At 39.1% G+C, this 25249-nt stretch overlaps 1 protein-coding gene across 6 annotated transcripts in view; it reads left to right on the forward strand.

Moving 5' to 3' along the window:
* Positions 1 to 1820: 1820 nt before the first annotated feature.
* Positions 1821 to 25249, forward strand: part of LOC103024034 (collagen alpha-4(VI) chain) — a 42400-nt gene continuing 18971 nt past the window's right edge. For all 6 annotated transcript variants that reach the window (XM_049481437.1, XM_049481440.1, XM_049481438.1 and 3 more), the window contains exons 1-19: positions 1821 to 1909; positions 3599 to 3695; positions 4863 to 5465; positions 7863 to 8435; positions 8886 to 9458; positions 9719 to 10330; positions 11261 to 11830; positions 14093 to 14644; positions 15584 to 16159; positions 17876 to 18463; positions 20309 to 20652; positions 20895 to 20973; positions 22336 to 22472; positions 22582 to 22674; positions 22785 to 22838; positions 22985 to 23056; positions 23724 to 23750; positions 23859 to 23903; positions 23999 to 24052. In XM_049481437.1, coding sequence (XP_049337394.1) covers positions 3620 to 3695; positions 4863 to 5465; positions 7863 to 8435; positions 8886 to 9458; positions 9719 to 10330; positions 11261 to 11830; positions 14093 to 14644; positions 15584 to 16159; positions 17876 to 18463; positions 20309 to 20652; positions 20895 to 20973; positions 22336 to 22472; positions 22582 to 22674; positions 22785 to 22838; positions 22985 to 23056; positions 23724 to 23750; positions 23859 to 23903; positions 23999 to 24052 — 5628 coding nt within the window. In that variant the 5' untranslated portion in view covers positions 1821 to 1909; positions 3599 to 3619. The remainder of the gene's footprint in view (positions 1910 to 3598; positions 3696 to 4862; positions 5466 to 7862; positions 8436 to 8885; positions 9459 to 9718; positions 10331 to 11260; positions 11831 to 14092; positions 14645 to 15583; positions 16160 to 17875; positions 18464 to 20308; positions 20653 to 20894; positions 20974 to 22335; positions 22473 to 22581; positions 22675 to 22784; positions 22839 to 22984; positions 23057 to 23723; positions 23751 to 23858; positions 23904 to 23998; positions 24053 to 25249) is intronic.

The raw sequence follows: 25249 nt of genomic DNA on the forward strand, positions 1-25249 counted from the left end.
ACATACTGTGGTCATGAATTTTTGCATGGCAGAATTTTGGTATTAGGATTGTTCTTTGGATCTATATACATACATATATACCTTTTCTTTTAGTGTGTGCTGCAAACCAAAGAACAATCCTAATACCAAAATGCTTCTCAGCACTGGGGAACCACTGGGAAACCCAGCTACTGAGTACAAAAATGGGAATATGAAGGAGCAAAACTCAGCAGCAGCTCCAGACAGCACTAACCTTCCAGTCTGCGTTCTGCTCCAGGAATGCAAACACATCATCCTGCTTCAGCAGATGAAGACTTCAAGCTGCTCCTTTGAAGGGAAAATGAGGGAACATGGCCTGGAACACCTTGGTGCATAAATCTGAGGGCTTGTGATTATCTACTGAGTGATTCTGCTGTAGTAAACCACCAGCAGTAAAAGTAGATACAATGAAAATTCTGTCGGACTCTGTTAAAGAGTCCTGAAATACTCAGCCAAGAAAAAAAATACTTGTGCAAATAAGAGTAAAAGTAAATGTTCAGATAAATAAATGAAAGACAATCAAGCACAGTTCTTGCAGTTTCGATTCACACTGGTATGATTTTGGTTGGATGTTTTTAAATGAAAAAAAGCACAGAATGGTTGTAAGGCTGTTGCTATGTGCTCACAATGGTTGCACACAATGGTTTACTATATACCGTGTTTTCGCACCGGATTATAAGGTACAATATCAAGGGAAAATGAAAAAAAAAATGAAAACCTGTCACCTGAGGTGAATAGCGTGTTTTTTTTTTCCAGGAAGCTGGAGTGAATTCTCGCTGATAAGCTTCTGAACTCATTCATAGTTTTTAAAATTCTGACAAGGATTAAAGCGAAACTTAACATGAAGCATTGCTCTGTTGCACATGTGTGCATCTTACAAAGTGAGCACCAATCAGACAGATGTTAGATATGGGTTAAATTAAAAAACAGTTTCTGGGAACAGCCTGAACTAAATATTAGATTTGGTCAGGAAATTGGATTTGGGCCACTTTTACGTGCTATGTGAATGTAGCCTTTATTGTTTTATTGCTGGTAAAGTGGATCAATGCATGTGAGAGCATGTCTGTTTGTACGTGGTTTCTAGGGTTAAATGTGTTTTTAATAGTAAGCCTAATGATTGGAGGGGGGTTGATATGCAGTTGCTATGGCATTCTTGTTGGTTTTTACAGTGTTCCTATGCAGTGGCTTTGGTATTGCTAGCATATTCCAGGTGGTTTGCTAAGGTGTTGCTAAGTGGGCGCTATGGGGTCTTATAAAAAAATTAAGATGATTGCTATGGTATAACCAGGTGGTTGCTAGGATAGTTGCTAAGGTATTTCAGGTGATTGCTATGGGATTTTAGATAGCTGCTTAGGTTTTGATGAGTGGGTTCTATGGTGTTTGCCATGGTGTTTCTTGGGTGGTTGTCGAGGTGTTCTAGGTGGATGCTTTGCCTGATGCTATATGGTCTGGGTCATGGGTTGCTAATGTTTTGCTGAGTGGGTGCTATCATGTTCTGTCCATGTTTCTTCTTAGTGGTTGCTGGGGTGTACCAGGTGGTTGCTAAGGCAAGTGTTATTGTACAGTATTTCACATTGTTGCTAAAGTGTTTTTAGGAAGTGTTTTTGCTTAGGATTTTGGTGGTTACTACGTGTATCGGGTGATTGGATGAAACTGCTGCTTAGTAATCTCAATTTTAAGCATTTAATATAATTATAGTGCACAGTATAAAGTGTGTGTGTGTGTGCTTAAGTGTGTGAGACTGTCTGAAGTGTGGGTGTGTGCGTGTCATGCCAAATCATTGAGGAGTGGCTGGATAAAGCACTCAACTCAGTCGGGACGGGGGGATTCGGCGCTGTCCTGAAGTACTGGGTGGGAGTCTCTCACTCTCTGCGACTGATCGCCGGCCTGGGTAAGTTCTTTACTTTTTCTAAACCTTTATTTACAATAATGACTTTATTTAACATCATTATCAGCTAACAAGTCACAATTCCAGTGTAAAATCATACAAAAAATAACTTTATTAAAGCTAGTTACAGTATTTAACAATATATCTCAAATTAAGAAAGGGCTCATTATATTGATTCTTATGTAAAGATTTATTTAAGGGAAAGGGAGCAAGTCTTATAATGCAAAATACTAATGTATCTTTATTATTTACTATAACTACAATGGTAAAATTCCAAAGATGGAGGTCAACTGAGGTGAATCCTATATAAATCACCTTTTATATAGGAGAAAAAAAATCAATATTACCCCAGAGCAACAGATGTTACAGCCTTGTTTCTTTTATGTCTTTTGTTTATTCTTTCTTTCTTTTTTCCTTCCTTACTCAAAATGTGTAATCTGAAACCTTTAAGATTTATTTTATCTGTGGTTTGGAAGTTTTTATAGTTCCCCAATTTTAGGCTTTTTCTAAACCTTTTAATATCTCTTCATAGAAAACAGCTACAATAACTATAACAGTACAGCAACTACAGTACAGTAATTAAAAGTATACATTAAGTGTAATTGTATTACTTATGGTATAAACAGCACTGTGACAAGTTTTTGACTGCATTTTTTACTGAAAATTAATAAATCCATTATGTAGAACATGTATACAGCATATTACTGAAGATATACAACTCATTGTGGTTGAAATTCAGTAAATTGACAATTCTACAGTAAACATATTTCTCCTGTGTATTTTCAATTTTTTAATGTTTTAATTTTTTTTCATTATTCACAACTCAGATGTTAGTTATTGTGTAGGCATACGGACATCTTGATATTCTTCTTAATATCTGCATATAGGCACAGAAAGCTACAGTACATGTAGCTGAAATGTACAGAGACAGACTCATGCTGGTGGTCAGTTACCTCAGCTTGCTAATGTAAACTTATGCTAACCAGTGGCGTCACCAAAATTTTGGGGGGCAAGTGCTCAGGGGGGAAAAAGGGCCCTTTTTTTTCATCCTCACGTTATCTATCATTGATTTGGGGTAGAGCGGCTAGTTTATCTGGTGACCAGTCGGCTAAAGATGCTTAGTAGTTTGGTGCTGTATGAGACATTTTACTGCACAACAAAATGATTTCACATTGGGCTTAGAGGGCAAACGGTACGGTTTTACGTGATGTGTATGTTACCTGGCTGGTGGTAGGTGGAAGAGAGAGGTCGGGTGTGTGCGAGCTGATTTCAGGGCATTCAGTTTTCACTCGTTTTTAATCGCTCAGGTTTTCAAAAGATCATTTCAAACCGGCCTCAGTAAAATCAGAAGTTTCAAAAGGGCACTTTGGTTGATAAAGGGCAGAGTTCTCTGAAAGACTTTAATAGACTAAAGTCTGACACCCTCTCACATCTAGAGACAAGTCACACACTAGACACAGACTAAGATTCACTATCTTCACTATTTGTGAATATCATCTTTCAGTGTTAATTATATAAAAGTCAGCAGATATTTGTCATGATATCAATATATTTTATTGCTTAACCCCAGTAAATGATTAGTCATTTTGTGTGTTCTTTTATCCACAAGAAATGTAACGTTTTCAAGGGACAGAACCGTGTGATTGGCTGTTTTCATGGCTGTATCTGAAGCTCTCTGGTCTTGTGTTTCAGGGCAGTGGGATCGGTCTAACGATGGGAGGGATTCATGGATTGCTGGGTGTCTTTGTCATCTCATCATACTTTCTTCTCAGTCATGGCCAGAAAGTTGGTAGGAAAAATATCTTTAATATGCATTATAACAAATACTCAAATACATACATTTTTTATATTTTAATATTTGGTATTTTAATACTGATACTGATATCTGATCATTATCACGATACTCTATATTATGAGTTAAGTTGATAGAAGAATCACTTGCTGTATAATTGAAATGTGAATCAGAGAATATTGTAGCTTTTATTGGCCTGGGGAAAATAAAATAATAATAAACAAAAAGCCCATTTACATGCCTCTATTTTAAGTAATTACCATTAGAAGGATTACACTTTTTGATATGTTATGTGTCAGAATTTCATTAAAAATGCATAATTTTCTACATATTAGAGAAAGAATGATTTAGAAAGTAAGAACTCTTGAAAATTAAACCATAATTATATAGATTCAATAAGATAATTGTGACAATAAGCCACATAATTACACATATTCCCTCAGAAAATTCTGAAACCATGTCATTATCACACATGTACAGTTAGATTATTATGAGAGTAAGACATTATTCCACATATTCCGTCAACAAAAAAGCCACTATTCCTTATATTCAGTTTGGTAATTGTGACAATACACATTCATGCCAATCATTTCACAGATTTAGTCAAAAAACATAAAAAATATAGAAAAAAGCTATTGCTCCATATATTCAGTTAGACAACAGAAAAAAGAAGCCATTATTTCATTTTATTAGTTGGATAAATTAGGAAATAAGCCACTATTCCAATTTTTTAGTGAGTAAACTGAAAATATAAGCCCATTATTCACATATTTAATCTGATCATTATTCCATATAATTAGTCAGAAAGGATGAAGTAAGCCAATATTCCACTTATCATCATTGTCCAATGAAAAAAGTATCTTCATTTTTGTCAATAGTTTGAACAAACTGTCTGTGCCAAAATTTCTTGATGAATGGACCAATAGAAATATTTCAAAATGACTTGAAATAAAGTCTTTTTACATTGACTTCCATTGAAAGTCCCCTTTTTTCACAGGACAGCGACAATAATTATGTTATGTTTTGTTATGTTTAATTATGCTGATATATAATTTTAACATGTTTCTGCTAAGTGAAACAGAATAGTGAAACTAGATAATTGATCTAATCATCTCTTCAACATTTAGAAACATGCTGATCTCTTCTTCTTTATCTCTCTATTAGATTGCACTCAGGAGGCCATGGCCGATATAGTTTTCTTGGTGGACGGCTCTGCCAGCATTGGCCTGACCAACTTCCAGCAGATCAGGGAATTCCTGTCGTCACTAGTGACACACTTTGACATTGCTCCCAACAAGGTGAGGATAGGCCTGGTCCAGTACAGCGACACGCCTCGTACCGAGTTTTCCCTCAACACCTACGAGGACAAGCAGGAGATTCTCGACTTCATCAAGGTCTTGCCGTACAAAACCGGTGGCACCAACACGGGCGAGGGGCTGAAGTTCCTCCTGCAACATCACTTCGTCGAGGCCGCGGGAAGCCGAGCCAAAAAAGGCGTGCCCCAGATCGCCGTGGTGATCACGGACGGCAACTCTCAGGACGAGGTCGAGCCATACGCCGAGGAGCTGAGGGAGAAGGGAATCAAGATATACGCCATTGGGATCAAAGACGCCGATGAGAAGCTGCTGAAGGAGATCGCTACCCAGCCGTACGATCAGCATTTGTTCAGTGTATCTGACTTTGAAGCCCTGCAGGGTATCATGCTGAACGTCACTCAGGAGATCTGCACCACAGTGGAGAGGGAGGGTGAGATTAACTCAGTGCCAGGTGAGAATGGTGGTTTAAGGAGTGTGATGCAATGGCAAAATGTAAAATGTACCCCAAGTACCCCAAATATACCATTATATTTTCACTATATTTTTGCAACATTACAATGTTTAAGATTTAAAACATACACAGAATAACCTACCATGTACCTGAGGAAGAAGGCAGGGTACCACTTTAAAATAAGACTACCTTTATAAATGGTTTATAAATGGTTTACAATGGTTAGTTTATTAGTTTATTAATGGTTACTAATTTGGTTGTGAATGCCTTAAAAATCATTAATAATCAGTTATAACATATACGTAGAAAGGGCAACAATATAGATGGCTGTTGGTTCACTATTTGGCAAACAACAGGTCATTGTTGCCCTTTCTACGTATGTGTTATAACTGATTATTAATGCTTTTTAAGGCATTTACAACCTAATTAGTAACCATTAATAAACTAATTGTAAACCATTTATAAACCCTTTATAAAGGTAGGCTTATTTTAAAGTGGTACCGAAGGCAGAACACAGAGTTTCTACAGCTTTGTTAATGTTGCTTTTTTCCATTATGAAGCTTTAAGAAAGGAATTAGTTTGCACTTGTAGTAGGTTTAGTTTAGGTTTAGCCTGAAGTGTAAGTTCCGTTTAGGTTTAGGAAGAGGTAAGGGTTTAGTTTAGGATTAGGATGAAGGATAGTTTTAGTTCAATTTAGGTTTAGGTTTGAAGTGTATTTTTAGTTAAGGTTTAGTTGAGGAGTAAGATTAGTTTAGGCTCAGATTGAGGAGTAGATTTAGTTTAGGTTCAGATTAGGATTAGGTTTGAGGTGTGAGTTCAATTTAGAATTAGGCTGAGGTGTAGGTTCAGATTAGGTTTATGTTTAAAGTGTAAATTCAGTTTAGATTGAGGTGTTGGTTCAATTTAGAATTAGGCTGAGGTGTAGGTTCAGATTAGGTTTATGTTTAAAGTGTAAATTCAGTTTAGATTGAGGTGTTGGTTCAATTTAGAATTAGGTTGAGGTGTAGGTTTAGTTTAGTGGGGGCTGTAGGTTCAGTTTAGGTTTAGGTTTGAGGTGAAGATTTATTTTAGGTTTAGGTTGAGATGTAGGTTCAGTTTAACTTTATGTTTGAGATGTAGATTTAGTTAACATTTTGATTGAGGTGTAAATTATGTGCTGTTAATTTGCGGTTTCTATGGCTGGTAACACTGATGAACTTATCCTGTGCAACAGAGGGGACTCTTGCTCTTCCTTTTCTGGGGCGGTCCTGATGAGAGCCAATTTCATCTTTTTTTCTGACTGCACTTGACGATACTTTCTTGAAAGTTCTTACTTTCAAAATATTTCCGGACTGATTGACCTTCATTTCTTAAAGTATTTTCTTTCTTTGCTTAGTTCTTGCCATAATATGGAGAGCTATTCACTGTATACCAACAAACACATTACGCGAGCAAAAAATTCAATTGACTCTTGATGATCTCAACGCAGCTGTTATAAAAAATAAATATAAAATATATTAACTTCTTTACTAGTTTGGATGATTTCGATATTTGATATGTAGTGCCATCTACTGTTAGAATTCGCATAGTTCTCATTTATAGCAGAAAATCATTTAAGGTGCTCTAGGATCAGGAAGAGAAATTACTATTGTGGAAGAACGTTAAATAACATCACTTGATTAATTAACAGGCAGGCCTTTTGTTTATATCTTAAGGATTACTATTGTAATTGTAAATGGAATAAGAAAATATTTGTAAAAATTAAAGTAAATCTGCATCTGTCAAAAAATAATGAATATAAGTCTTAAAATTTCATTTTAAAATCAATATATTCCTGAATACAAATCAAACTTTTCATGCCCTCTAAACCTTTTGTTTTATTATGGTTGTCTAGATTTTATGTTTGTTTTCAAACATGCAGAATTTGGGTTTGATTCCTGTTATTGATCTGAAATTATTAAGTGAAGCAGAGAGAGGACAGACAGTATACGGGCTCAGGCCTGTTAAGGTGTTAAAGTAAATAAATAAAAGTTTGCTAGTATTTCCCCACGGCCTTGACTGAACGAGAAGGAAAAGAGAAGGGGGGCGAACTCAGATGATTGGGCAGGAGTTCGGGGCAGCTTTGCTGGAAAAGCGTGAAGCTGAAGACCCCCCTCACAAAGAGATACGGGAAGAGAAGGGGAGAAAATAAATGAAGGAGGAAGATGGGGAGGAGGTGGGCGCGAGGTTGTTCAACACGCAGGTAGAGAAGAAGTGATGGTTTATATAGGTTGGAGTGTGGGAGGAGTAAGGGCGTGGATCAAACTCTCAAATTTACCTTCTAAAACTCTGCTTATTTTAAACTGTTAATAAACTGTTAAAAAACTGTTGCCTACTACTACTAATATTGAACACTAAAACCTTGTCCTTTCCTCCCAGAGTGCAATGAGTTTGCTGCAGCAGATATCGTCCTGCTTGTGGATTCCTCAGACAACATTGGAGAAAACTACTTTAGAGAAATCCAGAGCTTCCTTCGAGTTTTTATACAGGATCTTGACGTAAATGTGGGCAAGGTGAAAATTGGGCTTGCCCAGTACAGCGACAGACCCTACCCAGAGTTCCTCCTGGGTGAGTATACAGACAAGGCCGATCTGCTGAGGAAGCTGGGCAGCATCAGGTACCGCAGGGGCAGGGCCAATACCGGTGCTGCTCTGGACTTCATTCGGGAGGGCTTCTTCAGCCAGGCCCGGAAAAACGTCCCCCATATTGCCGTACTGATCACTGATGGGGTGTCTAGTGATGCTGTGGAGGAGCCTGCACAGAAGCTCAGAATGCAGGGAGTCATCACCTTCGTAGTAAAGACTGGAGAGGCTAATATTCTGCAGCTACGTGCTATCGCTAATAGTCCCCAGCAGGAGTTCCTGTTTAGCGGTGACAGTAACCAAAAGCTGCAGGAACTGGCTGAGAACCTGCGCAGAAAAGTGTGCATCGCTATCGATAGCCAGTCACAAGGTAAATAACACATCTTTGGTTTATTCCATGTTCTTATCTAATGCTTTGCCAATCCTGGCATTGATTAATTACACCAGGATTAGCTTAACAAATCACTAATGCAAGCAACAGTGGATAACACCACTGCCTGCCAGTGAGCTACAATGTGGGATACTGGGGTTCAATACCTGCTCTGGGTGACTATGCTGTGCTACACCAAGAGGGCAAGACTCCTAACACTATATTGGCATCAGCTAAATGCCCTAAATGTAATGTAATATATTGTAAATATAATGTTTCAATACTTTTGGAGGGAACTGTATCTATGCATTAATCTACCTAAATATTGTTATTTATCATGATATCATTAAAGGATAATTGAGCCTAAATATTTACCTTAATGTGTTAGAAAGTAGACTTTTATGAAAGATTTAACAGCTCTAAATGTTTTTTTTTTTCTCATTAATTTAGCATTTTCACTGAAGTTTGCAGACATATTTTTCCTGGTCGACAGCGCAGCATCGAGACAAGAGTCTCAACAAATTAGGAACTTCATATCAAGGCTGGTCAACCAGCTCAACGTAGGGAAGAACACTAACCGCATTGGCCTGGCACAATTCAGTGAGAACGTTGAGGAAGAATTCCTATTTGATAATGATAAGACCAAGAACGAGATCGTGTCAAGCATCCGGAATCTACAGCTGAAGCCTAAAGGGTTACGGCGGATTGGAAACGCCATTAACCATGCCCGCACACGCTTCTTCACCCCTGCTGCCGGCAGCCGCATCGCTGAGGGCTTCAAGCAGTTCCTGCTGGTGGCGACCGCAGGCAGTTCTGTCGATGATGTCGTTCAGCCATCTCGTCAAATCAAAAAGGAGCCTGTGAACCTGATCGCTGTGGGCGTGGGTCGACCGGACATGGATGAGCTGAAGGACATTGCTAGTCCCACACTGAGCTACAAGTTAGATTCCAGGACAATGCCGGTGCTCCCACAGCAAATCAAGGCAGTGATTGATTCTCCAGAGGGGCACAAGGTAACAGAAGGTAACTATGTTTGGTAACACTTTAAAATTCTTAAAAAACGAGTTCTTACAGCAGTAATAAAATGTTGTACAATGAAATTGCAACCCCACACTATGAAACAAGGCCTGCTGGAATTCGTTGGTTGTCTTCGCTAAGACAAAAGTGGGACTGCCATTCTGTTTTTGTCTTGGTAAATTTTTTTCCCCGCTCGATTGGGATGTTTGTCTACCTCTAAAACAAGGTGATTTACTTCTTTAATGTTTTTTTTTTTTTTTTTGCAGATTGTAGGTTAGCTGAGGTTGCAGACGTCGTGTTTATCGTGGACAAATCTGGCAACATGGGGCCGGAAAACTTTCAGCTTGTTCGCAACTTCCTCCAGAACACCATTTCAGGCCTGGACGTTGGCACGGACAAAGTGAGGGTAGCCATCGTCGACTACAGCGATGAACCTAGAGCAGACGTGTATCTGAACACCTTCTCCAACAAGAGCGAAATCCTGCAGCATGTTAAGAAGCTGTCTTATGGCAGAGGGAAAGCGAACACCGGAGAAGCTCTGAAGTACGCCAAAGACTATGTTTTTACCAAGGAGAGAGGGAGTCGAAGTGATGAGTACGTTCAGCAGATAGCCGTGGTCGTCACGGATGGAAAGTCCTCGGACGACGTCAGCGCCCCGGCGGCAGATTTGCGCCGGTCAGGCGTCACTGTTTTTGCAGTGGGGATTAAGAGCTTTGATAATTTGAAAGAGATGGCATCCTATCCACAGGACAAATTTGTGTTCAGCGTGGGGAATTTCACGAAGCTCAACGCACTATCAGGCGTGGTAACGAAGAGGATTTGTCGAGACATCTCCAGTGTTTTCATCCCTCTGTTGAAAAATATCACCATTCAGAAAGGTGTGTAACTTCCGTTATGGTCTCTTCTTAATATTCTGTCCCTGCTACCAAAAAAATAACTATTTTTACATCGAAAACTGAGAAAAACAGAGAAATACTGTTAGATCAAAAAGTTCAGATCTAAATGAATGGTGAAATATGTTTCAAGCACATAAATTACCTGCTAAATAATACCTGTTATTTAGAGAAGAAGATCTGATTGTAAAAAGAAATTATACATACTACTATAGTACTCACTAAAATGACCTTAGTGTTCTGAAATCATTTTTACTGTCATATTTTTTTGCACTATAAGGCTCTATTATTAGGTTTATTAGGTGCACTATCAATTAATATTTATTTTCTGTTCTATTTTCATACTTAAGGCACACTGGATTATAAGGCGCATTATGCGACACTAGTAAGGAACAGGGGTGTCGCCATGTTTTCTTTCTAATTCAGCAGGTCTTGCTGCTGGGTGTTGAGAGCTGTAAAGCTAAGTTCTTAAAAAAAAACATTTTTTTTAAAAGTGAAACGACTGCTGAATATTAATATACACAGATTTCTGAAAACTGTTTATTTGGGTGAGAAAACCCCTTCAGTTTACTTAGAGTCAGCTTAGTTTTCATATTTCCACTAAGGCTAGGTACAGCAGCATTAGCATTAGTAGCTATCTGCTAGCGCTAGCCATGGTTAGCTGCTAATGCCGCCTGACAGCACTTCACTGAGAAACCCTGAGTGTTTTGATAAGTCAGGGGGATATTAGCAAGTGGTTCATCTCACGTAGCTTGTTTTAAGACAGTAAACGCACAGTCCACAGTTTGATATAGTCATTAAAGAATTTTGACTGCGCCTTATAGTGTGAAAAATACTTAGTGCTTGTACTTAAAACATTCATAGCATGTACATGGAACTGAGTAACCAATTTCTTCCCCCTTCTCTAAAATTCAGGTTGCAAGTTCACTGCTGAAGCTGACATCTACTTCCTACTAGACGAATCCGGGAGCATCACCTACGATGACTTTGATGACATGAAAGCGTTCATTTTAGAGTTCCTTCACATGTTTCAGATCGGCCCAGATCAGGTGCGCATCGGCGTGGTGAAGTTTGCGGACCGCGCCACCATCGTGTTCCGCCTGAACACTTACGACAGCAAATCTGCTGTGGAAAAAGCCGTGAAGGACCTCTTCATGGAGGGAGGAGGCACCAGGACCGATTTGGGACTGTATGCGATGATCCCTCTGTTCAAGCAGGCCGAACAAACCCGCAAAGAAAAGGTCCGGGAGTTGCTGATCGTGATCACGGATGGCAAATCTGAGCCGGTAGGGACACCGGTGAAGGTTCCTGCTGAAGAACTGAGGAAGCAGAACGTCACTATCTATGCTGTTGGAGTGAAGAATGCGGACACGGCTGAGCTGGAAGACATGTCTGGCAGCCCTAAAAGGACATTTTATGTCCAAAACTATGACGCCCTGAAGCTTATCAAAACCAAAATCCTTAAAGAAATTTGCTCATTTGAAGGTTTGTGTTGTGTAAATGTTTTGCTCAATGAATTTAGAAAAAAATGGACAGTACAAATTCTCTTAAAAGTAAAACCAGCACAGGTCTACTGCCTCTGCTGGTTGGTTGCGGTATGATGTGTAGCTCCACCCATCCCTATATGCTACAATTTGCAATTTACAACACTGTGTTCTATTTGTTCCAACAGTTAGTTTTCCTTGTGCTAATATAGTCATGATTTTCCCCCAAAATCTGTTTTAAAAACCCTTTTTTAAAGCCATATTGTGAAAACGCAAGGCCAGGGTGTGAATTATTGGTTTTCCCCCTTTTATAAAGACTTAAACCCCCCTAAAAGGGGTAAAAACTATAGTTCGGGGTATTTCCTTCCTACCTAAAATGTTATACATTACAATAAATGTACAGTATTAAGGCCTGATGGGAGAACCTTATAATAAGATTTCAAACATCCCTGTTTTAGGCCATACCATTCCATTTTGGTAATCATTTCCCTTGCCTGCCTAAAGTACCTCACTCATATTCACGTAATTAAGCATAATCAAGAAAGCTAGATAGGAGCTTATTGTCTGCTAAGCTGCTATCTACAGTCATATGAAAAAGTTTGGAGACCCCTATTAATCTTAATAATTTTTAGTTCTAAATATTTGGGTGTTTGCAACAGCCGTTTCAGTTTGATATATCTAATAACTGATGGACACAGTAATATTTCAGGATTGAAATTAGGTTTATTGTACTAACAGAAAATGTGCAATATGCATTAAACCAAAATTTGACCGGTGCAAAAGTATGGGCACCCTTATCATTTTATTGATTTGAATACTCCTAACTACTTTTTACTGACTTACTGAAGCACAAAATTGGTTTGGTAACCTCATTGAGCTTTGAACTTCATAGCCAGGTGTATCCAATCATGAGAAAAGGTATTTAAGGTGGCCAATTGCAAGTTGTTCTCCTATTTGAATCTCCTCTGAAGAGTGGCATCATGGGCTCATCAAAACAACTCTCAAATGATCTAAAAACAAAGATTGTTCAACATAGTTGTTCAGGGGAAGGATACAAAAAGTTGTCTCAGAGATTTAACCTGTCAGTTTCCACTGTGAGGAAAAGCTATTTAGAACTAAAAATGATTACGATTAATAGGGGTGCCCAAACTTTTTCATATGACTGTAGCTTTCTTAATTACGCTTTACTGCCGTCCGTAAAAACCCACATGAAGATGTTAGATTTTAGGAATTTACCTGTCCACCAGTAAATGTTGCTGTGTAGACACAGAGACAGGTGCTTCGAACTTGACCACTTCAGCTTTTAAGGTGGAATGGATTATTGCTGTGTTTATACAATATTTTCACAATGACATAACATCCATACAAAGTAAACTCCTTTTAAAGTACTTATTAATAGTTTGGGCTTAACAGTATTAATTGTGTAAAGTAAGTTTAAGTAAGTTTAAAGTTGGGTCAAAAGTAAAAAAAAAAAAAAGAAAAAAAAAGTAAAAAAAGAAGCTTTTTTTGTATCTACAGGACTTTTTCTGCTCGATACATGGAGAAGAATTGTAGTCAAGCCATCAGAAACTAGCTAGCCAATCACACTATTATACAAATAATCGTTTTATTATTGTGTTGTTGGTCACATTCATAGACATTCATAGACTGCTGTAGGTGTAAAATGGCCATTGTGGTTTAATGAATTTTCTGCCAGCCAGTTAACAGTTAGAGTAGTTAGATGTTTTGGCTTGGCAGTACTTATACTCAGTGATGATCATTGCTCTTATCAAGTTTATTTTCAGTTAAATCGGGCTTAATACATGATTTTTTTTCTTTTATTTAATCATCACAAGCTCATGCTAAATCTCTTAAACTGGATTGTAGTAGGTTCGGTTAATCTCATTGATCAAAAGAGCAAATTATAGCTCCAGTACTGTAGTCTGCAATGGCTGCATTTTTAATATTACAATATTTGAACAATTACTTGGAAAACTGGGTGCCCACTGCAAAAGGACTCTTTACTTCCTTTCCATCCTAAAGGCTTTGCAGCAAACTCAATGAAGGCAGTCTGAGACACTTGTACTGTGAGAATGGAGTGGGTCTACCTAATGAATAGGCAAATCTGGTCTCTAATAGGCATGCTATGGTAAAATTTGGATAAAATGGAAGAGAATGGAATCACATTGTCCATATATTTTTACAGTCATTGGTTCTGCCATGTGCTACTAAAATACATAGTCTAAATGACAGGAATTTCTGCCTATTTCTTTCATTTTTACAGCTTGCAACGATCTCCTGGCGGACGTGGTCTTCCTTATTGATGGTGCAGATGCAGTTGACGCAGCAGATTTCCAGCAGGCAAAGGATTTGATTGACTTTGCTGTGGAAAAGCTTCCCATTCGAGAAAACAGGGTTCGACTTGCTGTCGTTCAGTACAGCACAAACACAAAAGTGGAATTTGCTTTGAATGAATTCTATGACAAAGACAGGATACAGAAGCAAATAGTAGCTATAAAGCAGCTCAAAGGCAAAACCTACACAGGCAGAGCTCTTACGGAAGTGTGGCAGGCATTCGAAGAGTCCAGAGGAGGACGTCCTAATGTTCTACGGTTCCTTGTGGTCGTTACTGATAGCTCGTCTAAAGATGATGTGGTAGCGCCCGCTATGGCTCTCAGAGAGAAGAACGTCAATGTTTATGCTGTCGGTATGGGACATGCTAGCCAATCTGAGCTGCTGGATATCTCGGGATCCTATGAGACAGCATACTTGGAAAATCCCTTTGGTTCTCTTCAGGTTTTGGGCAGCGAACTGGTCTTCATGATCTGCAATACTGGTAAGTTAGCAATAAATATGTTGCATGCAGGTAAGAGCTGGAAGAAGTACACAAGGCCCATACTTAAATACAACCCCATATCAGTAAAAGGACGGACAGTATTTTTTACATTTACTTTGAGTTCAGTTTCAGTTCTAATTTCAACAAAGTAAAAAAAAAACTATACACTCCTGTAGCTACTAAAGCTAAAAAGTAAAATTATTTATCTAAAAGCAGGTTCTACTGTAGTTTATTAACCCATAGGGACTGAGACACACTCAGTGTGGAAACACTGGTCCAATGGATGAGAAATAATAGGCATGAATCATACTGATGTCTTTTGTTGTCTCAGTTAACTAACTTGTGTCACGTGACCCTCTAAACTCTAAAATAAAATAAACGTATGTTTTAGACACATTTTTCTCTTTTTAAACCTGTTCTCAGCTGGCTTTTCATGTTTTTTGAAAGATATGAACTGAAATGACAATTATTTACAACAATAGATAAAAATGAACATTTTAAAAAAAAATGTCTCTATAACGGTTAAACTCAGTATGCAAATAGATTGTGCCAGAAGCCAATAGAAAAGAAGTGGTTGCAAATGTTCATCTAACTGATAACAGTTGAGTATTGTTTGGAAATCATAAAAACTGTGGGTTTGCAATGTCTAAACTTTTAAGGGTTCTTCAATCTGAAACTATGGAGGAACCTGAAGAAACTTTCAAGATTTTTTTTTTTTAAAGACAAATGTTTCCAAGGATTCTCCACAGTGTTAAATTGAAGAACAACCAAAGTTTTCTCTAAAAAAAGAACATTTTAAAAAGTTTTATATCTAGATTTTTGAAGGATCTGCTAAGTTCCTTTAGATATCTCCTACCTTCAGAGTTTAATGGATTTGTTGCTATCATGTATATAAACCCGTGTTACAAACTCTCCAATGACTTATTTTCTTTTCTCCAGAGTGCAAGAGACCTGAGCTCATAGACATAATCTTCCTAGTGGATGGAGCTGGCGCCATTAACAAAGAAACATTCCAGGATATAAAAATCTTCATGGAGACTGTAGTGACCAAGACGGAGGTCGGAGAAAAGCGAGTTCGCTTTGGCCTCGTCATCTACGCAGACCGAGCTCAGTCTGTGTTCACCCTGAACCAGTACTACAAAAAGAGTGAGGTTCTGGAGGCCATCTCGAAGCTGCGCACCATTGGTGGTCGCAGAAACACAGCCCAGGCTCTAAAATCCACACTGCCCTACTTCTCTGCGGCATACGGAGGACGGCGTGCCCAACACGTTCCTCAAGTCCTGTTCTTAATCACAGAAGGCCCAGTTGCTGACTCCTTCAGTCTGGCAGACTGGCCTGCGAATCTTGCAGCTTCAGAGGTCAACATGTTTGCTGTTGGGGTGGCAGGAGCTCGAGAGGCGGAGCTCAGGAGAATCGCAGGAAACAACCAGAGGGCATTTTATGTGGACACATACAGTCAGTTGGAAACACTGTGCAAACCTATCACTCAGCAGCTCTGCAATCTGACTAAACCAGGTGACGCCCTTAAAATTACTGGAAGAATTATTGGTACCACTTTAACATAAGACTACCTTTATAAAGGGTTTATAAATGGTTTACAATGAGTTTATTAATGGTTACTAATTAAGTTGTAAATGCCTTAAAATCATTAATAATCAGTTATAATATAGATCGCTGTTAACAATATAGATGGCTGTGGGTTCACTATTTGACAAACAACAGGTCATTGTTGCTCTTTGTACGTTTGTGTTATAACTGATTATTAATGATTTTTAAGGCATTTACAACCTAATTAGTAACCATTAATAAACCAATTGTAAACCATTTATAAACCCTTTATAAAGGTAGTCTTATTTTAAAGTGGTACCGATTATTTGAGCCCTTCCAATGAATAACTAAATGTCATCTTTTTTTTGTTTGTTTTTTTAATTGGACAACTTTTTCAAATAAAATGTGTTTTATTTAGACTTCTAATTCTGCTTTAATGAAGGCACTGGTTGTGCAAGGCTGAGTGAGGGTAAGGCGAGGTACATTGGTAGTGTGAGGTACATTTAGGCAGAGCGAGGTAGATCAAGGTAGAATGAGGTGGAATGAGGTAGTGTGAGGTAGAGTGTGGTAGACTGAGGTAGAGTGAAGTAGAGCAAGGAACATTATGGTAAAGCTAGGTAGACTGAAGGTGGAGTGAAGTAGTATGAGGTAGTGTGAGGTAGCTTGAGGTAAAATAAAATAGCATAAGGTAGAGTGAAGTAGAGCAAGATACAGTGTGGTAGACCGAGGTAGAGTGAGGTGGAGTGAAGTAGTATGAGGTAGAGTGAGGTAGCTTGAGGTAAAATGAAATAGCATGAGGTAGAGTGCGGTAGAGCGATTTAGCGTGAGGTAGAGCAAGTTACATTGTGGTGAAGTGAGGTAGACTGATTTGGAGTGAAGTAATATGAGGTAGACTGATATATCTTGAGGTAAAACTAAATATTATAAGGTAGAGTAAGGTAGAGTGAGGTGGAGCGAGGCACATTGTACTAAGTGAGGTAGAGTGAGATAGAGTAAGGAAGTATGAGGTAGAATGAGGTATCTTAGGGTAAAATGAAATAGCATGAGGTAGAGTGTGGTAAAGCGAGGTAGAGTGAGGTGGAACAAAGTGCATTGTCCTAAAGCAAGTTAGACTGAGACGGAGTAAAGAAGTTTGAGGTAGAGTGAGGTAGCTTGAGGAAAAAAGAAATAGCATAAGGTGGAGTGTGGTAGAGCGCGGTAGAGTGAGGTAGAGTGAGGTAGCTTGAGGTAAAATTAAATAGCATGAGGTAGAGTGTGGTAGAATGAATTGGAGCGAGATACATTGTACTAAAGCTATGTAGAGTGATATAGGGTAAAGTAGAGTAGTGGTAGAGTGAGGGAGTGAGGCAGAATAAAGTATAGTGAGGTAGAGCATAGCAGAGTGAGGTAGTATGAGATAGCGTGAGGTAGCGGTCAACAGTGAATGCACCCATCAAACTACTTATTATACTGGAAAAAATGAGTGCAGTCAAGCCAAGTGCCAAAAAATCTTTGAGAAGCTTAATTTAATATTTTTAGTGCCCCCTGTGTGTTACTGTGTGTGTGTGTGTGTGTGTGTATGTGCTACCTCACTAGTATGTGCCATGTGTGATGCTTGTTTTCTGCATAAGTATGGTGAATCTAATATACAGTAGTTGTCTTGTCTTTTACTAAGCTATCGTTTTTTTTTTTTTGTCTTTTTAGTGTGTGAGAAGGAGGTGGCGGACCTAGTCATTTTAATTGATGGATCAGAATCGGTTAGTGCTCTGGATTGGGGAACTCTTAAGTCGTCTTTGATCAACCTCGTCAGAAAACTGGAAATCGCTCAGGACAGATGGCGAGTTAGTGTGGCTCAATTCGGCGATGCGGCGCCGGATCGCTTCTACCTGAACAAATATATCAATCTAGCAGGAGTTGAACAGGGCATACGAGCTCTTTCCCAAAGGAGGCAAAGCACCAATACTTGGACTGCTTTGAGATTTCTCCAGGACTATTTTGAGCCAGAGCACGGAAGCAGGATGAACGCTAGAGTTTCTCAGAATTTGCTGCTGATCACTGATGGCAGAGCGACAGATAAGGAGGATCTGGGTGTTCTAGCAAGTCTCAGAGCTAAGAATGTTGAGATATTTGCCGTTGGAATTGGCAAAAATATAAACCGCCATGCTCTTCTGAAAATAGCGGGATCAAAAGAGCGAGTCTTCCTTGAGAGCTTCGAGAGCCTTCCACTGAAGACCACCACCGCCAAGGTGCTCCAAGCCATTTGCAGTCCGGATGAAATTCGGGATCCACAGGGTGAGTTATTCACTCAGTTATTTTATAATTTGTGGTTGGTGTGGTTGGTTGGTGTGGTGCAGTGGATAACACCACCGCCTGCCAGTGAGCTACCATGTGGAAGACTGGGGTTCAATTCCAGGTCTTGGTGATTGGATGCTGTGCTATACCAATAAGAGTTTTTGGGCAAGACTCCCAACACTACATAGACCCAACTCTGTAATAGGAATTACCTTGTAAGTCACTCTGGATAAGAGCATCAGCTAAATGCCGTAAAATGTAAATGTAAAATAATTTGTACAGTACTTAGATATGGCTAGGTACAGATATATTGCTTATTTCACCAACTAACAATTTCTCCAGTATTACACATAGTATGTGTAAATTAGATTTAGATTTAGTTATTATATTACCATAAATCAACATTTCTTAGTCTTGGTCCTGGAGGCCCACTACCTTGCACATTTTAGTGCGTTCCCTGCTTTTAAACACCTGATTTAAGTAAACTGCTCATTTATAATCCCTTTCATAGTTGCAATGAGTGTGTAAAAGCATGGAATCCACTAACATATGCAGGGCAGAATGTCTACAGTACAGACTCAGACTATTTCATGTATCACAATATATTGCCCACGATAATAATGATAATATCACAATACTGTGATTCTGCAATACTCGACATATCACAAGACAGTTCTCTAAAATACTTCACAACATCTGTGTTACTAAGGAGGATAAAATACTCCTAAGTAATCTTAAATATCAGGATTTTTGGATTTATTGGATTTATTGAGTTTCACAACCAGCAGTGTTTATTGCAGGTTTACTCTATTAATTTGATAAGCACCACCACATGGAGTAATAAAGCAGTTATATATAACTTTATAATTCAAATTGGGGGACGAGTATAATTGCTTTCTATGTCCGTATCGGTAGATGAGTTTGTTTTCTTGAAGTATTTTCTCCCTCTGTTTGGTTTGGTTTCACACAGGCACAAACCCTTACTCACCAAAATGCACACCAGTAAACCACACAAGCACATTATCTCCTCTGATTGGTCAGAGCTGTCTGGCCTAGAGCAAGAAAGTAAATATAGTAAGATGATTCTGTGTTCCAGCGTGTATGAGGCTGAGAGCAGTGAACACAGCACAGACTGTGCGTGTAAACAGCATGGAGTAGACACAGCGTTTGTTCATAGCTGTGGTAATTAGTGTTACCTGGCTAATATATCCGATTAAACTGCACCTTATCAGCAGTTTAGCTCAAATAAAATGAGCATATTTGATAACTGGGCTAGATCGAGACTGGATCACGTTATCACCACAAGCGAACCACTCCAGATTTACTGTTTTCACACCTGTTCAATCGAACCGCACTAAGCTTACAAACTAACTAGAGTCCATTTTAACCAGACAAAATAGTGCTGGTATGAAAATGCCCTTTAGAGATTAGAGTGCCCATGTTTCAATAAAATTATTGAAATCACAAAACCTAATTTGATAAGACAATATGAATGAAAAAAGTCATCATCTGTATATTGGCACTCATTAAGACATATTTTTAAATGATCTTTCTTTAGAAGGTACATCATCATAGCAAGAAAGAGCACCCTTGATGGTCATTCTTTAGCCAATAGGACACTTTGTCTCATGTTTGCCTTTTTAGAGGGCACTAGTGATTTGTGAGTATTTTCAACCATCAGAGAGAGGGTGGGGCTGCTCCAGGACCATGATTGAGATACTGCTTTAAAATAAAACGCGCTCATATAAGATCATATAAGTCATAGTAAACTAAATTTTAAATATTTATAACTCACTGACTACGGTAAATGATTGTAATTTTTTTTCCCTCCCCCTTTTTTCCTAGGTTGCTCTATTGACATTGGTATTGGATTCGATGTATCTCGCAGAACAAGCTCGCAGCCTCTGCTGGGACCACACAGTGAGCCCCTTGTAGCTGCAGCTATCCATCACTTGTCTATGATGGGGGCGCTCTGCTGCCTGCCTGCCGACAAAATTGAAACCAAGATTGGCTTCCGAGTGGTTTCTGGACGCGATGGAAGAGTTCTAGATGACTTTAACTTTGAAAAGTATGATGAGAATGTGGTGAGGAAGGTGCTGGAATTGCGTCCCGCGACTCCCACGGCTTTCAACGCCTTTCTGCTGAACTCCTTCATGCAGAAGCTCAGTTCCTCCCAGGCTGGAGTGAAGGTAAGGAACTGTATGGGTTCAGGAAGTTGTTGTTTCGAATAGGAGAGCTTGATTCTTGTTGGTGGATTCAACACAAGAAATGACCCAGGAAAACCCAGGAAGCAGACATAAATACAAAAGGAATGAGATATGTAAAGGTCAGGCAATGCATGGACCACACAGAAGGCAGTCTGTGATCTGTTGGATGGAAAAGAGCTCATTTCTAAACATATGGCTTTGTTGTTTATCTGTTTGTTCTCCAGGTGGTGATCCTCTTTACAGATGGCTTTGACGATACACTGGAGCATCTAAAGGAGAGCTCAGAGAGCCTCAGAAAGAGCGGTATGATGACTGTCTCAGATTTTAAGATGTTTTAATTCATTATATTACAATACATTTCCAATTTTCTTCTGTTTTTCCCACAATTTATCTGGCCAATTATCCTACCGATTTAGCTACTAGTCAGCTGTATATCTGCTGCTGATGCAGCATTACCAAATAGTCAGCACATTTGGAGGAAAGCGCAGCGACTTGGTTTCGATACATCAGCTCACAGACGCCTTGTGCTGATTGACATCACCCTTTGAAATGATGTGGGGAGAGAGTGCCATTTACACACCCAGAGAGAGCAAGGCCAATTGTGCTCTCTCTGGGCTTTGGCAGCTGATGGCAAGCCGCATGACCTGGATTTGTCCTAGCGATCTCCCAGTCAAAGTAGCAGCACCTCCCAGTGCCTCGGAGGCCTCAAATCTAAGTTTTTAAACGTTAGAGTTGTCCCAGCCTCCCATTGTAGAGGCTTTTGGTTACACTGTAAAAAAAATACTGTACATTTTACTGAACATAAATGGCAATTTTTCAGTTGTTAGTAAATTATTATAAATTACCATTATGAGGCTGTAACTAAAATCAATTAAATGAGACCAATTCATAAAATCAAACTTAACAGCAATGCAAAAGACCTCTCTCAAAAGGCTTTTTTCTCCTGATCAAGCTTCTAAAATATTGTATGTTTCAGTAGAAAATTACAAATCTTGATGGCCAACAAATGCCTAAATGGAAAATTCTACCTCTGGATGTTAAACACCATGCTAAAGCTTATTTTTTTGGTTCATGTGTAATACCATCATCTGCAATGATTATTGGCTGCCATCAGAGGGCAGAAGAAAGCTGTGGAATTACATGAGGACCATGAAGAGAAACAAGCAGAGCATAAAGGCTGAGAACCAGAGTGTTCTAGAACTGCATAGAACATATTCTTTTAGTGGGGATACAGAATCACCCAGGTTTATAATTGATCTTTGTCTGAGAAACCAACCCTGGTGGAGTGGCTTTACTGCTCCTTACAACCTGACTGGTAAAATTCATAAATAACATGCACTGGATTAAAAGGCACATGAAAATTCCTTATAATATGAAAAATACAGTAATCTGCTTCATAATTGCTGATAATTCATATTTTGCCACTAGTGGGCAGGGCCCCTTTAAAGGGGATTCCAATAACAGTGTTGTTGGACTTTTTTCTGCAGTGACCTTCACAGAAATTAAATGGACGCTTACACAGTTTGTCATTGCGTTCAATTCTTAACCAGTCGTTATCTGGGAGCTTCATTCCAGCTCGGGACCCTAGGAAATTAAATGTTTGCTTGCCCTGTTGCAACGGGCCTGGCTAAAAGTTAATGTGAAACCATCTTCTCTGTGATTTAGGGGTCGATGCACTGTTGATTGTGGCTCTGAATGGTAATGTGAACTACCAGCAGTTGGAGTTCGGCCGAGGTTTCACCTATAATAGACCCCTGTCCATCAACATGCTGAATGTGGGCAATGCTCTGTTGGAACAGATCGTAAGTCTTATTTTATTTAGCATTATTTAGAAAAAAATATATATATGGTAACAAATTAAACAGCTTGATCTTACTAAGCCTTTTCCTTTTCCCATTGCTCTTTATGCAGGAGGGTGTGGCTTCAAGCGTGTGCTGCAATGTGACTTGTTCGTGTAGCGGCCCTTTCGGCCCCACGGGGCTCCGTGGAGTCACAGGACCAAAGGTTTGATATAGCCTTTTATAGTACTGATAACTAGGTCTCATTATTTGTGTAAATAAATGGGAATTTTGGAATTGTCTTCAATAAGACATGAATTTTGTTTGAATGTACAGGGAATCCCAGGACTCAGGGGCCATCCTGGATATCCTGGTGACGAAGGAAGCATGGTTTGTAAAGTTTAATGTGTTTTATTTGATGTAGGCAGTCAATATTGCTTATATGTGCTTATAATAATAATAAAAAATCCTTATTTTCTTATCAGAGGCTTACTAATTAAGCCTGATGGATTTACCCATGTTTTTGTTTGCCACAGGGAAAAAGAGGATTGCCTGGACTAAATGGAACTCATGGGCACCAGGGCTGCCCTGGAAAAAGAGGCCTCAAGGTATCTCACAATTCAAAAACTCATAATAATCTTAATAATTTTAAAGTTTTTAAAATGTGAGGAAACGCCCATGTCAAAAAAAAAAAAAAAAGGTTTGGCAGAATCAGATCTAATTTTACGCACTAGCTTTTAGGGAAGGGAGATATATCTGAGGCCAGGATCTTATCAGTCTGATTAAGAATTTCACCAGAAGATCAATGCTGGACTACACAAAAAACGGTGTCTCAGAAAATGTGGATATTTTAATAGTAGGTACTTTTGACAGAGTGGGCAGTGTGCCAAGTCCTGCTGGAAAATGAAATTGTCAGTAGCAGAGGGAAGCATGAAGTGCTGTAAGATTTTCTGGGAAAATAAAACTGCACTGACTTTTGACTTGATAATAGAACACAGTGGACCAACACCAGCAGATGACATGTCTCTCCAAACCATCATCTTCAACTTTTTATGGAGATGCGATTTCATTTTCCAGCAGGACTTGACACACTGCCTACTCTGTCAATTGGTCTTTTATAATATTTACATTTTCTGAGACAATTTTGTAAGGGTTTTCATTGGCTGTGTAATACATTTATATAATATGTGTATGAGTTTTTTGAGATGCACTAGTAGATTTGGATTCTGCAGAGCTTCTTAAAATCATTAACACACCCATTTATGTCTTCTACAGGGATCATTAGGCTACAATGGAGAACGGGTGAGTAACTTAAACAGAATTGGCTCTTCATCTACTATGGAATTACACTGTGCATAACCACCCTGTTGAGTGGTACCATTTTTTGGTATTCTAATATGTGTCTATTAGGGAGAAGATGGAGAGATTGGTCTGGATGGTGTGGATGGTGAGCAGGTGCGTTTCTGTCAGTAGTCTTCTTAGCCATTGCAGGTGTTTCCCACTTTTTACAAGTTCACTGGTTCATTAAATTTGTTCTCTGTTCTGAACAGGGTTCCTACGGCGTTGTTGGAGCAGCGGGACCAAAAGGAGAACCAGGGCGCCATGTAAACACATTTCACCACACCTTATCTGATTTATTGTACTCCTTCAAGCTTTCTACCAGTGCTTTATTTAGAGAAATTTCCCAAGCAGCGCAAAATAGACATTGTTACCCTTAGTATCAGCTATGAAGTTTTCAAGAGACTGTACAACAGAGAATCCCATCTAAACACAAGCTAACAAATGACTCATTTATCAGCCATAACATCACCTCCATCTCCTTGTCTCTGCACTCATTGCACATTTGATTAGCTGTTCTGATCTTATAGGAGCAGTTTGTACTCCTGTTCTCTGCATATTTTGTTATGGGCAGGACTCCACAAGACCACCATAGAGCAGGTATTATTTGGAAACGATTCAGGGCTTCTGTCTCTGACTTCACTTTATCTACAAGGTGGAGCAGCTGTGGGTAGAAGTGTCTAATAGAGTGGAGGACAGTGAGTGATTAAACACAGTGTTTAAAAACTCCAGCAGCACTGCTGCTGTATCTGATCCACTCACTCTACCAACACAACACACACTAACCACCACCATGCTAATCAGTGTCTCTGCAGTGCTGAGAATAATGACCCACCACCCAAATATTAGCTGCTCTGTGGTGGTCTATCCTGTAGGGTCCTTTAATTGGCATTAAAGGAGGTTTCTGGTGTAAAATGGACTTGAGCTTTAGTTTTTTTAATTAATTGTCAGAGCCCTAAGAATTCTACCAATGGAGTGTGGAGCTACTTTGAGCTTGTTAATGGTGTAAACATTGAGATTTTTTTTGCACTATGCCCCTATCACTAGCATAATAAGCCTGTTGAGAGCATCGGCAAAAAGCACTTTGTTTGGGAATACGAAGGGCGAATGGAGTTGGGCTATTTGACAAATGTTCATACTCGTTATCATGTTTAAATACACCCCAAGTCCATTTTGAACCACATTTCTCCTTTAAGATTTTTACCAACTGAGTGCACTGAATTCCAGCTGTTCCAGATTGAGATATGGTGAAATTCTGGTCAGTCAAAGTGCCCCAGCATTCCATCATATGTGGTGAAGTGCTGATACAGATTTAGACCTATGCACCCAACAGCTGTCATCCTGAACTGTGGGAGTGTTGAGCTCTACCTGAACATGAATCATAAAGCATATTAGAGGATCTCAGGGAGGGATATATTCCCAGAACACAGTCTGACAGAAAACAGTGAATTAGTGAGTAAATC

Source organism: Astyanax mexicanus, chromosome 7, assembly GCF_023375975.1.
Source record: "Astyanax mexicanus isolate ESR-SI-001 chromosome 7, AstMex3_surface, whole genome shotgun sequence".
Classification (NCBI taxonomy): Eukaryota; Metazoa; Chordata; class Actinopteri; order Characiformes; family Acestrorhamphidae; genus Astyanax; species Astyanax mexicanus.